General features: G+C 36.8%; 1 protein-coding gene across 2 annotated transcripts in view; it reads left to right on the top strand.

Moving 5' to 3' along the window:
* The window catches only part of VAV3 (vav guanine nucleotide exchange factor 3), a 391,549-nt gene that overhangs the window by 201,361 nt on the left and 173,519 nt on the right, over positions 1-16,669 (top strand). For both annotated transcript variants that reach the window (XM_032262870.1, XM_032262869.1), the window contains exons 6-12: positions 33-125; positions 2,283-2,351; positions 4,212-4,315; positions 5,598-5,697; positions 9,501-9,596; positions 13,041-13,109; positions 14,857-14,943. In XM_032262870.1, coding sequence (XP_032118761.1) covers positions 33-125; positions 2,283-2,351; positions 4,212-4,315; positions 5,598-5,697; positions 9,501-9,596; positions 13,041-13,109; positions 14,857-14,943 — 618 coding nt within the window. The remainder of the gene's footprint in view (positions 1-32; positions 126-2,282; positions 2,352-4,211; positions 4,316-5,597; positions 5,698-9,500; positions 9,597-13,040; positions 13,110-14,856; positions 14,944-16,669) is intronic.

Below are 16,669 nucleotides of genomic sequence, written 5' to 3'. Positions count from 1 at the left end.
AAATCATTTTATTTTCATAATTCTAACTGCAGAAATGTCCAGAAAATGATATACGAACTTGTTGTCTAGCAGAAATTAAGCAGACAGAAGAAAAATACACAGAAACTTTGGAGTCAATAGAAAAAGTAAGTCATCGGGTATTATCTTTGATGTCCAAATACTGCCTAATATAGTTAATATATTCGACTCACTGTTTCTTCTGAGTGTGTGTAGGTATATTCCAATTTTTAGGAGAACTTTTTATTTAAAGATCTCAAAGCAGATTTATTCATTTTACAACTATTTATGGATGTCTTGGCACCTGAATGGCACTGTTTCAGGGACTAAGGGTAATAGTAATACATACAACAAAACTCCGATTCTCATGACACTTTTCCCATGGGAGAGTTTAGAATGTAAGCAAATAAATATCCAGATGGTCATAAGTTTCCTGAAGAAAAATAAGGCTGGGGCCTTATGATAGTGATTGGGGGAGGGCTGGTGGCGTTTTATAAAGAGTGGTAGTGGAAGGCCTCCATGACAAGGTTCAGTGGGCAGCTAAGTGAATTGAGAATATAAGCTATGTACATATGCCAGTGACGATAATTCCTGGGAGAGAGGGAAAGTGTTCAGCGCGTGCTTCAGGGACAGCAGCAGTCAAGTGTGGCTGGAGCAGAACAAGGGAAGGGGACTAAGCATGAGGTGGGAGAGCTGGGGGCCTCCAGGCCATGCAGGGACATTGGGAAGCGTCATGAGCAGAAGTGACATGATGTAATTTAAGTCTTTAAACTTTCATTTTGGCTCTTGTGAGGCAAGAGTCGTAACCAGGAGAAGAATTAGAAGAAAATTGTGTTAAGATGACAAAAATGATGGTATGGGTAGTCAGATTCTGAATAAATTTTAAACATAGAGCCAGCTGGATTGGATGATGGATTAGGTAAAGGATGTGAGAAAAAGAGGAGTCCAGGATGACTGGTAGGTTTTGGCATGAGCAATTGCGAGAACAGTGAAGATTACAGAGATGGGGAAGGAGAGGCTTGAAAGTCAGGAATCTGTTAGAACTTGTGAAATTTGTGATACCTATTAGACTTCCAGTGGGATTCGTTGAGAAGGGTGTTAGGTATATAAATCTGAGGCATTCAGGGGAAAGATTGAATTGACATATAGATCAGGCCATTATTGTCATACAATGACATGAAGTCCCTGGGACTGAGATCACCCTAGGGAATACATGTTAGGGAAGAGGTTTGAGGCCACGTCTCACATCTAGAGGTTAGGGAAAGAAGTGAAGTTATGGAAGCATTGTTTAGAAGAGTAGGAGAGTAAATTAACTAGGGAACTGTAGTAGCACTGTGTAGCATTACAGGTACAGTTGAGTTTTGTAGTCATATTGAAAATTAGACTATCGGTAATGTCCCTGCTTAATTTCTTAGATACAGGCACAAAATATGCGGCAAGCTACATTTGATCAGGATATTTGTTTTTATAGAAAAGCACAACAGAAGAAGAGAGGGCAAGAGTATTTGTAGGGAAGCGATTCATGGGATATAAACTGGGTTGGGAGGGAAATGAGGACATGAGGGAGGTGGGACAGTAGAGAATTGACTCACCCCATAGGGGCTGAATCCTTCTTTGAAGGAATAAGCTGTAAAGGTAGGAGGTTGTGTTTAGAGAGTTGATTCCTTCAAGTTAGTGCTACGGAGCATATGATGTTGTTGATGATGATGAAGTCTGTTGGTATGCCGTAAGATTTAGGAGTTGAGCTAGAGTGGAGCACAAGATTATTTGTGGTCAAGGAACTGAGAGACCAGTACTGGAGGGATCCTCTGCACAGATTCTGAGAATGCCAAGAATGAAAGAGATATGGTAGGCCAGAAACTAAAATTCTCAAGGAATAATGCATAAGCTGTATATACAGATTATTGAGCTTAGGGATCTAGAATCTCCACAAAATATTTGAGACATGTTACTGTGTAAGTGTTCATATACATCTTAAAATGTTGTCATTGTTTGCCAACTCAGACAGTAGTATTCTTCCTTCCTCTTGAAAGTATTTATTCATTTATTGTCTAAACCTTTTTATTTTATACTTTAAATGTATTAATATTAGCTTATATTTATGTCTTTATATCTCTATTCACTTGTAAAATCTTTAAGTTAGAGAAAATATTTTCTACTTTTTTGGTGTTTATAATGCTGATCAACAACTGACTTTCAAAAAATATTTGTTGTTTGTTGGTTAGAAACTATTATATAGATTGGGATGAATTATACTTAATTACTATTTTCTTCTTTCCTCGTAGTATTTCATGGCGCCACTAAAAAGATTTCTAACAGCAGCAGAATTTGATTCCATATTCATCAACATTCCTGTAAGTAAAAATATGCTAGATAAAATTGTGGTATGCTTTGATAAAATCCTCATTTCCTTAGGGGGTTCCAGATCCTTATTTTAACACTGTTTAAGAATTTTGGCCCTGTTATTATTATTTTTCTTTTCTAGTTTTTATATCCTATTTTCTTGAAATAACTGATGTATCATATCTTCAACCAAAAGTCAGTCAACATGTATGAAGAACACAAATGGATAAATGAGTTTTATGTATTATTCTCGACTGTTTGTTATGAAGAAGTAGTCTCAAATAACCTGGGGGTCCCCTTCCACCCTATGCTTCCCTGCGGAGCTCTGTTGCTCTTCCAGCTCCTCAGACCTTGTCTTGTAGATGATGTCCTCACTACATCAGTTTCCCCTACTTTCCTCCATTCGTCCACGTCTTCGGCCTCTACTGTTTGGTGCTTTCTGCTTCCAGTTGTATCAACCGTTAACTCCTACTTCTGAAATAGACTACTTCCTTATGATCTGACAGACTATTTTAATTGTAAAGTTTGAGGAGATTTTTTTTTCATTTACATTTATGTAAACATCTCAAGTTTCAGGGCACCTTACCAGAAGTTTACAATCTTAAAAGGATATTTGCCCAGAATTCTAGAAGCAAGCTAAATGCCATGCCAAGTGAGGTAATGCTAGGCAAGATTCAAGTTCTCAGGCCTCTAGGACTTGCTTTGGTTTATACACCCCTACCCCCAAACATGTGCACACACATACGTGATAAATGTATATAAGCTTTTATGCACAGGCCTGTTTGTATTACCTGAACAGTTCTTTATATTTTGATTCTGTTGTGTTCTGTGTTGCTCAGCAGCAGTTGGTAAGCAATGGCATGTCATCCTTATCCCTCATTTTGGCTGAATGAAGAAATTCTTGTTGATTTATAATATGCACGATATCAGATGAAAGTTTAGCATTAAACAAACTGCACATTTTGGGAAGATAAGGATCTTGGACCACTTAAGTATGGTCTTTATAGCTTAGAGCCCACATCTTCATGTTTACTTTCTACCCCAATAAGGAAAGAGCATGCTGTGGAGTCAACACATGCTCCAAGGTACACAGGATGAGATAATGGGAGAATTGGCACCTAGTTCAAGTTGCCTCATATCCTGGCTATGACTTGTATTTACTACTTGACTGAAAATTAGTTGCTTACCGGGAAAAATGTGAAATTCTGACATTTTGAGTTGCTCCGGTAAACTAATACAATTTATTTGCTCCTTATTTATGCCATTAGTTGTCTGGTTTCAAGTAATTTAGTCTGATTATTGTTAGCTTAGCACCAGGACACCACTAATTGACCAAAGTACAAATCTACATTTCTGTGTCACAAGGACATGAGTCATTACTTTGTCCTGTCAATAAAACATTACGCACTTAGACAGTTTTATTTAAAAATTTACAGTGATTATAAAACAAAAATGAGCTGTACATATTTTCACACAAGGAATAAATTATTCTTTGATAACTACTGAGATAATTTCTTCTTTCACAGGACACTGACATTTCCAGTCAGATCTGAAATTTCTGTTTCCCATCTGCATGGCCTGCCTCCCTTTCTTCCCCTCCCTCTCCTCTGCCTTCCTCTTACCTTCCCTCTTTTTGCGCCCTTCTTTCCCCTGCTCTCCCTCCTCCTCTTCTACTCTGTCCTCTCCCTATGCTTCCTCCCCCTTTCTCTCCCTCCCTCTCCTTTTCCCTCTTTCATTAGTAGTGGAAGCAGTTTATGTATTGAGAGCATTCAGCATATCCTGAGTGGCAAGTCTAGCAACAAAAGGGATTCTGGGTTTCGGGTATAGTTTTTGGTTCTGATTCCTACTTTCCTTTCACATTGTTTACTTAGGAACTTGTAAAACTTCATCGGAACCTAATGCAAGAGATTCATGATTCCATTGTAAATAAAAATGACCAGAATTTGTACCAAGTTTTTATTAACTACAAGGAAAGGTAACTTTTGAAGTTTAAGTTTTGTGGGTCTTAGTTTGTAATTATAGTAAGGGTTAGTATTAACATAGCTAACAAATAGCTATGACGACTGTTTATTACACTACTACCTAGCAGTAATTAGAACATGAGACAGTTACTTTCAGAGTGGTAGTTTGAGTTCTATATGTGTACTTAAAAAAAAAAAAAAAAAAAGAATAAGAAGAAAGTGGGGGAAGGACCCAGTATAGTACTTATTTTTTTTTTTTTTTTGCATTTCAAATTAAAAAACTGAGGTTCTTTTACAGGCTTTATCATTACTGAGCGACATAATCTTCAGTAAGTCATTTTTAACTCTGTGAGCCTCTGTGTCCCCATCTGTAAACACTGGAGGTAGATTGGCTGGTACCTAATGCTTTCACTTTTCACCCAACTCTAGTATTTTATGACTCTCTGTTTTAGAGTATTAGATTCACAGAGTCAGTTTCCTTTTCTAAGTTAAAAAAAACTCCTGACAACTTTATATGAATTGGAGTATTAGGAAATTTTGCGTAAAATATAATTATCTCTCTTTTCAAATCAAGCAACATATTTCCTAGTACTAAGAGGTGGCTAATGAATAGCTTTACATCAAGTCTTTGATAAATATTCACATCTTATTAGTAGTTTTTTTTTTCTAGTGGAGAGTTAAGAGAAACAATAAACCAACTGATCTTTTTGCAAAATACTTGTATTACTACAGAGATGCCGCCCCTGAAGTGAGTCAGATTCTGTGTGATGTGAGGTATCTTCTGTCCAGCACAGCTCAGGCCTCTCATTTTCCTCTCTCCAGATGATTTATGTTCCTTAATTAATAGTAGTAAGAAGTAGGTTTATTAATGAAGGAGTTGTACATAGTGATTGCCATGAAATTGTAGTGGAAAATAAAACTTTCTGAGTGTTTAGAGATAAAAAGATTTATCTCTAATAAGAGCTTTAACAGAAATTTTTAATTTTGTTTTTGAGATGCATTTATGTATACTCAAATATCATTAACAGTCATTAAGACAGTTTGTAAATTCTACCTGCTATAAAAATGTACATGGAATTAATCTCATTCAAATTTGAAACTAAAAATTAGTCATTAATATAAAAACGAGTGACCCTCATTCTATTACTGTGTATGTGATATATATTAAAAACAATTTCTACTGCTATTTTGGTTATCCCTAGCTATAGTTTTAAAGACATGAAGATTCTGCCTTTTCCCCTTCCAGTTCATTCTTGTTTTATGTCTTACAGATTTCTTCCTCCTTTTCCTTTTCAGATTGGTTATTTATGGGCAGTACTGCAGTGGAGTGGAGTCAGCCATCTCTAGTTTAGACTACATTTCTAAGACAAAAGAAGATGTCAAACTGAAATTAGAGGTGCCTATTTACTTTTTGTTTGTGACATAAAGCAAAATAAACCTAAAGGCAATGTATTCCTCTTTATGATCAGTGCAACAGTACACTTCCCATTATTTTAAATAATTTCACATCAATTTTATAAAACATTTAAATAGCTCTATAAAATAGTAATATGGTAGTAATAGTAACAATAGTAAAATCTAACAATTATGGCCCTGTGTTTTATATGCATTATCTCATTAGGTCCTTCTGACTCTATGAGATGGGTACAATTAATCAATACGATGAGAAAGCTGAAGTTCAGAGAGATTATGAGTAACTTGCATAGATAGTAAGAGGTGCAGGACTAGTGAGATATGCTAGATATTGTATATGTAGATTTAAAATCTTTACTAGTTAGGTGGGCAAGGTGGTTCATGCCTGGGCAAGGTGGCTCCTCGCTACCTGGGAAGCTGAGGCAGGAGGACCACCTGAGCCCCAGAGTTTGAAGCTTCAGTGAGCTATGATGGCACCACTGCACTCCAGCATGGGTGAAAAGGCAAGAGCCTGTCTCAAAAACAACAAAATAAGAAAGATGTTTACTAAAAATAAGTCATTTAGAGGCCGATGTATTAAAAGGGCATGAATATTACCCACAAGAAGGAAGAGAAGACAAACACAAATATGATAGAATTAAATAGCATTTGAGAAGCCCTGTATAATAGGGCTTTGTAAGACTGTATCTACCAACTTGAGTGTGGGAAGATTGTAGAGGATCATCTGAAAAGGCAGCGTTTGAGTTATGTCACCAAAGAATGGGTTGAGCTTTGACAGATCAGTTTCTATGGAGATCATTCCTGAACAATTGGTATGTCTTGACCAGAAGAGTTGGGAAAGTTTGAGAAATGGCAAGTAGGCTAGTATAAACAGAGTATATGATCACAATAGACTATATGTCTGGAAACCCATGTTATGTTTTATGTACATCATACTTTTTTCTGAAGAGGAATTCATGTTTCCCAAGAACTTTTGAAAAATGATTGTCATATGAGTTATCATCCTAAATGTAATATTCATCTATTTGAATTTTCTTACATTTCAGGTAGAGATATATAGCCAGCTCTTAAATAACAGTGTGTGGCTCATTTGCCTCTTTAAAATCTCCTTTCCTATTCTTTGTTCACTGTAGCACTGGAGTCAGAAGAAAAGGAGCGGATAATTTTCAAATCAGAAGCCCTTCATTGTTTTGCCTCTCTAGCATGATTTCAGAGCTCATAGCTCCCTCAAAGGGGAACTAATGCTTAGATAGTTTGCATATTAACAGGCCACCAAGTAACTGTAATAGATACATAATCCTTTTGCTTCATACCTTAATATTCCTTCATTATGTTAACTTTAAGATTGGAGGTAGTTTGAGTAACCACTAAATAACGTCCTTGTAACATTGTTAGTGCAAAGAGTTCCTGCTCCTCTTTGGAGAATCGAGCCTCCTAAGTGTATAGCTGTGAGCCACTGTGACTCGAAATATGATGATAAAACTTTACAACTCATATACCTACTTCCTAATAGAACAACATTAAAGCAGTTTTTCTTAAAGATATAAAATTGTGCTTCCAGATAGGAGTCAACAAGTTGTCCATCACACCTCCATTATATTCTCAGTCTTGTATGAATGTTGTTCTTCCTTCTTTCAGAGTTACTGTCAAAGTTTTGCCCAATGAGTATACTCTGGGACTCTAAGTTTGCAGTTTTTGCAGTTAATGTTCGTCTTAGGGAAAGAGAAGACCTCAGGCTGAGTTTGAAAGGCACAGGGTGAGGTGCCCCTGCCTGTTCTGTCCTCAGCTTGAAAGCCCACACTTCTAACCATAGTAGTCCTGATTTGAAAGTATTAAGTCAGATACTTAATGTAACACTTCAACAAATACTCAGTTGGAACTGCTCCCCACAAGCCACAGCATGATAGAAGGAAAGCTGCCTTATTCTTGGTGTCTCTCTGCCTTCTTTGTGTCTTCTGTTTTGTGGTTATTTTTGTTCTTGTTGATTTTTTTTTTTTTTTGTCTTTTTCTTCTCTACTTTGGAACCAAGATAACATGGGGTGAAGGGTGAAGAGTGTATTTATGTTGCCCTATAAGCCTGGCTCATCCTACCCCATTTTTTTTTCCCTTTACAATTGAATTGAGGCTAAGCAAGTGACTGGATGTTTTGAAAGAATTCTTTCTACCCGTTATTTACTTTCAACACTAATAAGCATTTTACGCCTCACCCTCTGTCTCCCAGGTATAGCGAATGCCAACAATGTCGGTTTCTTTACTTCCTGAGCCTGTAACTTAGATCGTAAAGGAACTAATTTTCTTAACATAGTAAATTTTAAATGTATAATATATCTGTTCCTAACAGCATGTTGGGATGCCATAATGTAAGAAATATAAGCTACAACCTTAATTCCAGGAGCCTTAAAATGTAGCTGAAGAGATAAGACCCACTCATTAAATTAACAATTAAACTTCCTGTTTGAGACCCATGATCCAGAGTCCTCTGCAATCTGTAGAAGTAAGAAACTGGTTGAAATAGTTGTCCCTCTAATGAACTGCAGCAATTGATGACACAGCTAACATGTCAGGATGTGTCCCTAGTTCATTTTGCCTAATATCTGTAGTCAAACATACTCATTAAATCGCTGATTGTTGGAGTTAATGGTGCTTGGAGCCCCTGATAATATATCATTCCATGTGCCAGAAAAACTAAGTGTGGGCAAAGAAGAAACAAACTTGTAAGCAAAAGTGTATGTTCTTAAGCACAGCTCCACCCATGAACTGGAAAGGTCCTCGGGCTGGGATGTGCAATTGTGTGAGGATTTTGAACTTGTGAAGTTGCTCACTAATAATGTTTGTATGGCTTTTTGTATATTTTGTTTGAAGAATGCCAAAGTTATGTGAGAAACGGTAAAATCAGAAAAGTGACTCGTCCCAGGTTACGCCGCCAAGAGTTGCCCATCTTTGGCTTTATATTTATTCTTTGACACTTCAAATTCAAAGTAATTTTCTCAAAGTCATCGTTATTATCAAAAAAGCCAACTAGCCAATACTATTTTTAAGTAAACTTTTAGGAAAGAAAAGGATGAAATTAAAAAACAAATACAATCTGAGGCTTCTAAAAACTTGGAGTCTAGTAGTAGGTTTACACTTCAGCAGAGTTTTAACGTCAAATATTTCATTCTGTTCAGTAAATACTTATTAGGCAACTACTACATTTTCAGGGGCATAAAGCACAACTTATGTTGGGGGAGATATTATATATGATAATAATTAAAAGACAGGACAGAGAGTGTACACAATTTTGATTGTAATTATTATGAAAGGCCTAGAATTACAGTTCTTAAGCAGGAAGATACCTTTTTCTGGAGGCTGAACAAAGCACATCATAGTTGAGGGAGCTGAATAAACCAAGGCATAAGGGTGGGAAGGCTAATGACAGTTTTGATGAGTAGGGATGTGTTCTTGATGCCTGTTCTATAAGTCTACAGGGAGACATTGGTGGGAGGTACAGCAATAAAGACAAGCTGAAGAAGACCCTGTGGGTGGGCGGGGGGGCAGCATGATTTTGCACTAGAGAAAATAACTTTCATACACAAAATAGTTCTATTTGGTTCATATTTGGAGTTAAAATACTACAGGATTTGTTTGTTTTTTAATTGAAGATATTTTCTGTTACAGAGAAGGATTGTTAAGGAAACAGGCACACTCATTTATTGTAGAACAACTGTTCTGCTTATGGTCTTTGCAGCTTTTAATGTTTATGACTCCCTAACAAAGTTTTTTTTTTTAAAAAAAACATTTCATTAGGAATGCTCCAAAAGAGCAAATAATGGGAAATTTACTCTTCGAGACTTGCTTGTGGTTCCTATGCAACGTGTTTTGAAGTACCACCTTCTCCTCCAGGTATGTAACTTAAAACAGTTTGTTTATTGTCCATTTATTCACGCAGCAAAATATTAATGAAGCATCAACTACACTGCAGATATTCCATGTGTTGGACCCAATGCCCTTAAAATTTTGAATTATTATTATAGCTAAGAGGGAAATCACAGAGGAGCTGGGCAGTTTTTTCTTTTTAGCAAAGATGGGTCAGTAGCTGCTATAAATCACATTTTGTGTCCTTAAAACAGGACTGACTAGAAAATAATTAAAAACAAGTCAAAATAAATAAAAATGTTTTTCAACCAAGTCTTCTGTAGTTATCAGTATTCATTTATGAGCATCTCAGTGTTTCAGTACACTTGAATTTTGGCAGATTAATTATATTAGACCGTTTGCCTTATAACAGTAAGCTAAAGAGATTGTGTCACATTCCAGATTGCTTTCTACTATACTAAATTATAATAAGACTACATTTACTTTGAAGTCCTTCTTGTTATAACCCACAAAGCTTGTGGTTTCCACGGTTAGTCTTCTAATGAGTGTGGAGATTCTTATAAATTTAATTTGATAGCTATACCAGGAGACTCATTAGTTCTGCTCCAAAGAAATGTCTTACTGTGTTAGTCTGTCAACTCTGCTGATGCTTGTGAAATGTCATTTTAAAAAGATATACTACCTGTATGTGAAATATAATTTTGTGTTGGCTGTGCTTTGTATATCTTGTATATTAAATTTCTTGAACTGTAGCTGCAAAATTATTTGTCATCTCTATTTTTGTTCTACTGAGAAATCAGAAAAATTCAAACCCTGATTATTCCTTAAAAATGCATTAAAACATTTATGAGACCTAAACTCAAAGCAACTTAATCAAATTGGATTTTATGAAAAAATAATAAGAACGACTCAGGCAATCAGTTTCCAAGGCATCCTGGAACTAAAAACATGTCCAAAATAAGATAATAATTTATTTTGTAACATCGGTGTAGTCAAATATTGATTGAAGAATTTAGAAGGTATAGCTTGTAAAAAAATACCCATTTTGGTCCTTACAGGGTTTTACACAGACTTATAAAAGTATGAAATACAACCATGCTTTTTTGAAATTCAGCAAACTTTTCCCCCTAATTTCTCTTGGGTTGTTTTATATTTAAAATTTTAAGAGTATGTTTAGTTCCTTGATGACTTTTTAAATAGTGGAAGTTTTATTTTGGATACTACACATAGATAAAAATTCTAGAAATGTTTCTTCCATCTCAAAAGAGTATGGAGTAAAATTTATTTGTTGTCTATAAATTTGTTGAACAAATACGAATATCAGTTTGGACATTTTTTTACTTACTACTGTACTTTAGTGGCGAAGTCACTTGAAATGCTTGATGATTTGAAATCAAAGATTTACAAAGTTAGAATATTTTATAGTAGGTGATTGGGAACTTTAACATGAGTTTTATTTAATAAAGTAAAAGTAACTTTTAAGGAATAAAAGAACAGAATTTTGACAGATTGATTATACTTAACAGATTCTGTCTTTAGGTCCTGTTTATAGCAGAAACACTAGTACTGAGTTCATTGAAGATTTTTGAGTGGCTTCCCTGTGCCAACATAGTATCAGGCACTCATGGTATACGACAGACTCTACTCTGATAAAGCTCATCGTTTAGAGAGGAAGTGTAAGCTCCCAAGTAACACAGTATGATAGGTGCATATAAGGTACAGAACTGGCACAGTTAAAGGCCTGAATAATTCTGCATAAGGAAGCTGGGGACCTGAACAGAGGCCTCTGTCATAGAAGACCCCCCAGAGGAGTAACTCTTGAGTTGGGCTTTCAAGAAAGAGTAAGAGATCAATAAGCAGATCAGAGGGGAAGAGCTTTGTAAGCAGAAAAAACAAAATTTCTAATGGGATTAGATATTAGAACATATTTTAAGAATTGTAATTAATTTAGTCTGAATAGAATATAAGTTGTTTGGGGGGAAATGGAGAGAGAAATTGAGAGAAGTTTTGCAGATTTCAGATCATGAGGAGTCTAGGAGGTATGGGTGACAACCTGAAGCTTTTGTGGGGCATCACAGAAGTCTGAGTAGGGTAGAAACAGGATCCGATTTATATTATAGAATCCTATACCTGATGTCAATAGGGTGTCTGGTAACTGGAGTGAGGAGAGAGAGACCTAAAGTCAGAAGGCCAATCAGAAGCCCATTATGATTCCCTGTTTTTTGTTGTTGTTTGTTTGTTTGTTTTAAGAGACAGCATCTTTCTCTGTTGTCCAGGCTGGAGTGCAGTTGTGCAGTCATGGCTCACTGCAGCTGGGCTCAGGCTGCCTTCCTGCCTTAGCCTCCCAAGTAGCTGAGACTACAGGCTCATGCTACCCTGCCCAGCTAATTTTTAAAAGTTTTTTGTAGAGATGGGATATTGCCATGTTGCCCAGGCTGGTCTGAAATTCCTGGACCCAAGTGGTCCTCCCATCTTACCCTGGAAATGTGCTGGGATTACAGGTATGAAGCACTGTGCTTGACAAATAATTATCTGTTTGAAAAAGGGCAAGGATCTGAACCTAATTAATGGCAGTGAGGATGGTTTCAAGGGGCAGGATCAAAGTTGACATCAATAGGACAAGATAGAACAGGGACAAATGTGGGACACCTTTTCAGTTTTGGCTTAAGTGAGTACACTGATGGAAGTGCCATCTTTCAGTAAAACAGAAACAGGATCCAAGAATTGGATTCTAGGTAAAGATGGATTAAAAATTTGCGGAATGTCGGATTTGAGGAGCCTTTGAAATGCTGAGGTAGAACCATTTAGTTGGACAGATGAGTCCGGGACTCATGCATCAGTTTTGGGTTGAACACACACATTTGACAGTGATTGTCCTGTGAAGTGATAGTTGAAATTATGACAGTGGTTGTGATAGAATTTGTAGGGTATGTAAAATATGGGAAAAAAGAGGACTAGGGTGGATATCCAAGGAACAGTAACTTTCTAAGAAGCAGATAAGAAACTATGAAAGACTCAGGAGCAGGCAGAAATTTGGAATGGACAGATGAACGACTGTAACAGCAATAACAACAACAAATGGAACATCCCAATGTCCCTGAAATGAAAGGAGGGATGCAGTCAAAGGGACCGAAAGCTATAGAGAAGCCAGGAGTAAAAATGAGTGAAGAGTATGATTTTAGTTAGCCATTATGTAATCTTTCGTAACAATGGGGATCAATGTCAGGGTAATAGTGGTGGATAGAATTCAGATTCATCTTTGAAAAGAAAATGTCTCAGATAGTGTCTCATGATTTTTTGGTGTCTAGTTCATCTTTTTACAGTTTGAATGGAAATGGAACCCAGGCATTTTAGGTTTATCACATTATAGAGAGAAATCCAGTAATAATGGTTTACTTGTAAAAATATTTTATTTAGTACGTCTTAGTTTTAATTTGATAAAAGCAGTACTAAACTATATTTTCCACATAGGAACTGGTCAAACATACCACTGATCCGACAGAGAAGGCAAATCTAAAACTGGCTCTTGATGCCATGAAGGTAGGGCAGATTTTATCAATAACTTGTTTGTATTTTTTATTTTTGCCTAAAGACAATAGAATTCAAACTGCTAATATATATATATATATGTATATATACACATATATATGTATATATATATGTGTATATATATGTATATATAATATTATAATATGCTAATGTATAATACACATTTGTTTTTAGTAGGGACAGCTGGATTTTTTTTTTTTTAACTGGAATAGATATCCTTGCATGGAGTTAATTGTTAGACAACACATAAAACTAAGATGTATATTAAAATCGCTTACATACAAGTATAACAACTTTCATAACTATGAGGAATTATTTAATATAATGGTTTTATTTCCCATTCTTTTCATGGTGACTAATAGAAAACATTGCCTTGTGTAAGCTATAGGTGAGTTGGTGGCTTCAGAACCCCATGTGACTTACTTTCCTCATATGAGGTTATCTGCCAGGTTTTCCCTTTTGGCTGCTGTGTCTTAATACAAGTGAATTTCAGTTTGTCAGGTTTTCAGGTAAATATGAAAATCAAGAACTAGGAATAGATAAAGACAGACATTTTGAACCTACTGGGGAACATATAAAACCTCAGTTTCCACATTATGTTGAATAAAAGTGACTTTGAAACGCAATAATACTTGCCCATAACTTAAACATAGGCAAATGTTTGTTCTTAAAAACAAAATGGCAAGGTGACCCTGCTCAGAGCGTGTGCATAATTACTTAACTGTGTCCTTGTAAGAATTCGTGTTAGCTTTGCTGTTTGGCTGATTGTCTACCACTAGGAAACTTCACACAATTATTTATTATTCTTTTTGTTACTTAAAAAGTCAAACCAAGTTTCAGTTTTAAAAGAAGTCGTTGATGGATCTGGCCTATGAAAAGTCAGCTTCCAATTAGAACAGAGTTAGGATTTGCTTTTTGCAGAGTTCTGTCCCTACTGTTGCAGATGAATTTAAGAGGGTATAGAAAAAAGAAAAAGAGCTCAGAAAACAGGAAAATCTGGAGCGCATGTAACAAAAATAGCTAGTTACAGTATGGAGAGATTAGCTAATGTTTCCTCAAATATGAGAAAAGACGTTTTAAAATAGGTGAAGGCACATGGAGAGACACAGCCAGCGTTTTTTGTTCACTTTAATTCATGAATTAAATTTAGTTCCAGCACGTTGTGCTGTTTAGTTCCTCACCTCTCCTTTACTTCTCCTGAATCCATAAATGGATTAACTCTTTAAAACTGAGCTGGCTTCCTTGACTGAATATTCTCAGGAACCAAGAGGACTTTAACTGGTTGCAAAAAAATGTCTTGCTAAATTTATTATCTAACTTTTGGTTGCTTTTCTCCCTGCTAATCCTTCACGATTGCCCTTATTCTAACCTGTGTAAAAATACTATGCTCTCAAGGTCAGTAATTAACGTGCTTGGAATTTCTATTCTTCCGACCTAGTTTTCTTTTTGCTGTTCAATGGCAGTATGTTTTGTTTTGTCTTTTAAGGCAACACCATCCTGACTCTTCTCAGCAGTGTGACAAATGACAGCTCTTCAGTCTTCCCAGCTGTGCTTCAGACGTTTTAAAATTGCCTCTGTGATGCAGCTTTGATTGACTGGGCATTCATTTTATTGTCTTTGAAAAGTTATGGTGGTTACTTTTGCCACTAATGGAACTAATGATGTGTTTTCTTTCAGAGCAGTCTGCATCTCTAATCTTAGCGTGCCTTCTTTTTCTACCCTTTTCTTTATTGTCTAGGACTTGGCACAATATGTGAATGAAGTGAAAAGAGATAATGAGACCCTTCGTGAAATTAAACAGTTTCAGCTATCTATAGAGAATTTGGTATGTAATTATCTTTCCATCCAGCTTTCCCTCACCCCCATTGGACGACATTCTAGGAGTTGTCGTTGAAGAAGATAGTTTACCTTCAAGTTTCTGCTGTTGGAGGTTGTTGCCAGTCCCTGTGTTTGGCAGTGTTCATGTGGGTATCTGGGGCACCTGTGACCTGTCCATGTCTAGGGACTTCTGTGATGGCTTGTCCCTCTTACTGTAGTCACACTCTGCCTCTTCTCCCAGCAGTCTGAATCTAAACATGGGAGTCCACTTTTTTTAAGACATAGGTGATATTTTATTTTTTTGTTATACTTGAAGTTCTGGGGTACATATGCAGAATATGCAGGTTTGTTACATAAGTATACATGTGCCATGCTGGTTTGCTGCATCCATCACCCTGTCACTACATTAGGTATTTCTCCTAATGCTATTCTTCCCCTAGTCCCCCCACCCCCTTACTATCCCTCCCCCACCTCCCCCCCACCCCACTGACAGGCCCCGGGAGTCCTTTTTTTTGTTTGTTTCTTTTCTTTCCCTCATCCCTATACATATGCACAGCCATTTCCTATTCACTTATTTGTTTTAATATATTTGCTGAGTGATTATGATGACCAAGATACTTTGCTTGGGACTGGGACTGTAATTGCAAACAAGATGGTCTCAAGATTGAGGAGACAGTTAAAAAAAAAAAGAATCAAAAATGCTATGTTGAAATTAGTGCTGTAAGCTGGCTGCTATAACTGAGAATTATAAGGGGAGTCCTAGTTTAGATAAGTTGGTTGGAAAAAATCCTTTTGAGTCATTTGAACTGAGACCTCGAAGATAAGAAGCAGCCAGCCACATGAAAATCTGGGGGGAAGTGATCTGGGCAGAAGCCATAGCAGTGAAATGCTCAGAGATGGGCAAGAGCCAAGTGTGTTCAAGAAGTTGAAAGGTAAGAGTGGCTGGAAATGGGGAGTGAAGGGAAGGATGGTGAGCTCTGAGCCGTGAGGGGTTGGCAGGGCAATTGCATAGCACAGCCTCGCAGGCCAAGATGCTGAGCTGGGATTTTACTGTGACGGCACGGGAAGCTAGTGAAAGGTTTCTATCAGGGAGTATTACAACAGACTGATTGACATTTCAAGGAGACCCTGTAAGCCGGCAGCCTGGCCAGCAAGCTGTCGGAGTGGTTTCAAGAGAGGATGCAAATAGAGATGAGTGGATTTAAGATACATTTTTGGTACAGCAATTCATTGCTGCTTTCTCTGAAACACTGTGAACCTGTCTCTTTCTTTTCACACATACAGCCACATACCCATTTCAGGACACCATCATTTGCAGCTGACTGTGCACCTTCCAGTCACAGTAGCCCCTCATCATCTCTTCACATAGTTGCAGTTCCAAAGTGTGGATTTCTTAATTCACTCTCTTTTTCAAATTTGTCAAGATTTTTTTGTTGTTGTCTTCAAGATTCAGTCAGTATTCCTTGGCATGAAATTTAAGGTTCTCAGTGATCTGGACATAAGCTGTTTTCCTGAACTCATCCAGCTAATAACTGCCCTTACTCTTTAGATTGTGGATATTTTGCTATATTTTAAGGCTCCCAATTTGCCATACATTTCTATAGTCCTGCCTTCGATTGTAATCTCACAGCCTAGAATGGTTTTTCCTCTTGTTCCCTGTCAAATTTATTCTGGGTGCATCTGAAATAAATCCCTTTTCCTAATTTCCTATTGTCTTTCCTCTTTAGATTTCC

This window comes from Sapajus apella, unplaced genomic scaffold (assembly GCF_009761245.1).
Source record: "Sapajus apella isolate SASKATOON/1434 unplaced genomic scaffold, GSC_monkey_1.0 scaffold131, whole genome shotgun sequence".
Taxonomy (NCBI): Eukaryota; Metazoa; Chordata; class Mammalia; order Primates; family Cebidae; genus Sapajus; species Sapajus apella.
This window is presented reverse-complemented; position numbering and strand designations above follow the sequence as displayed.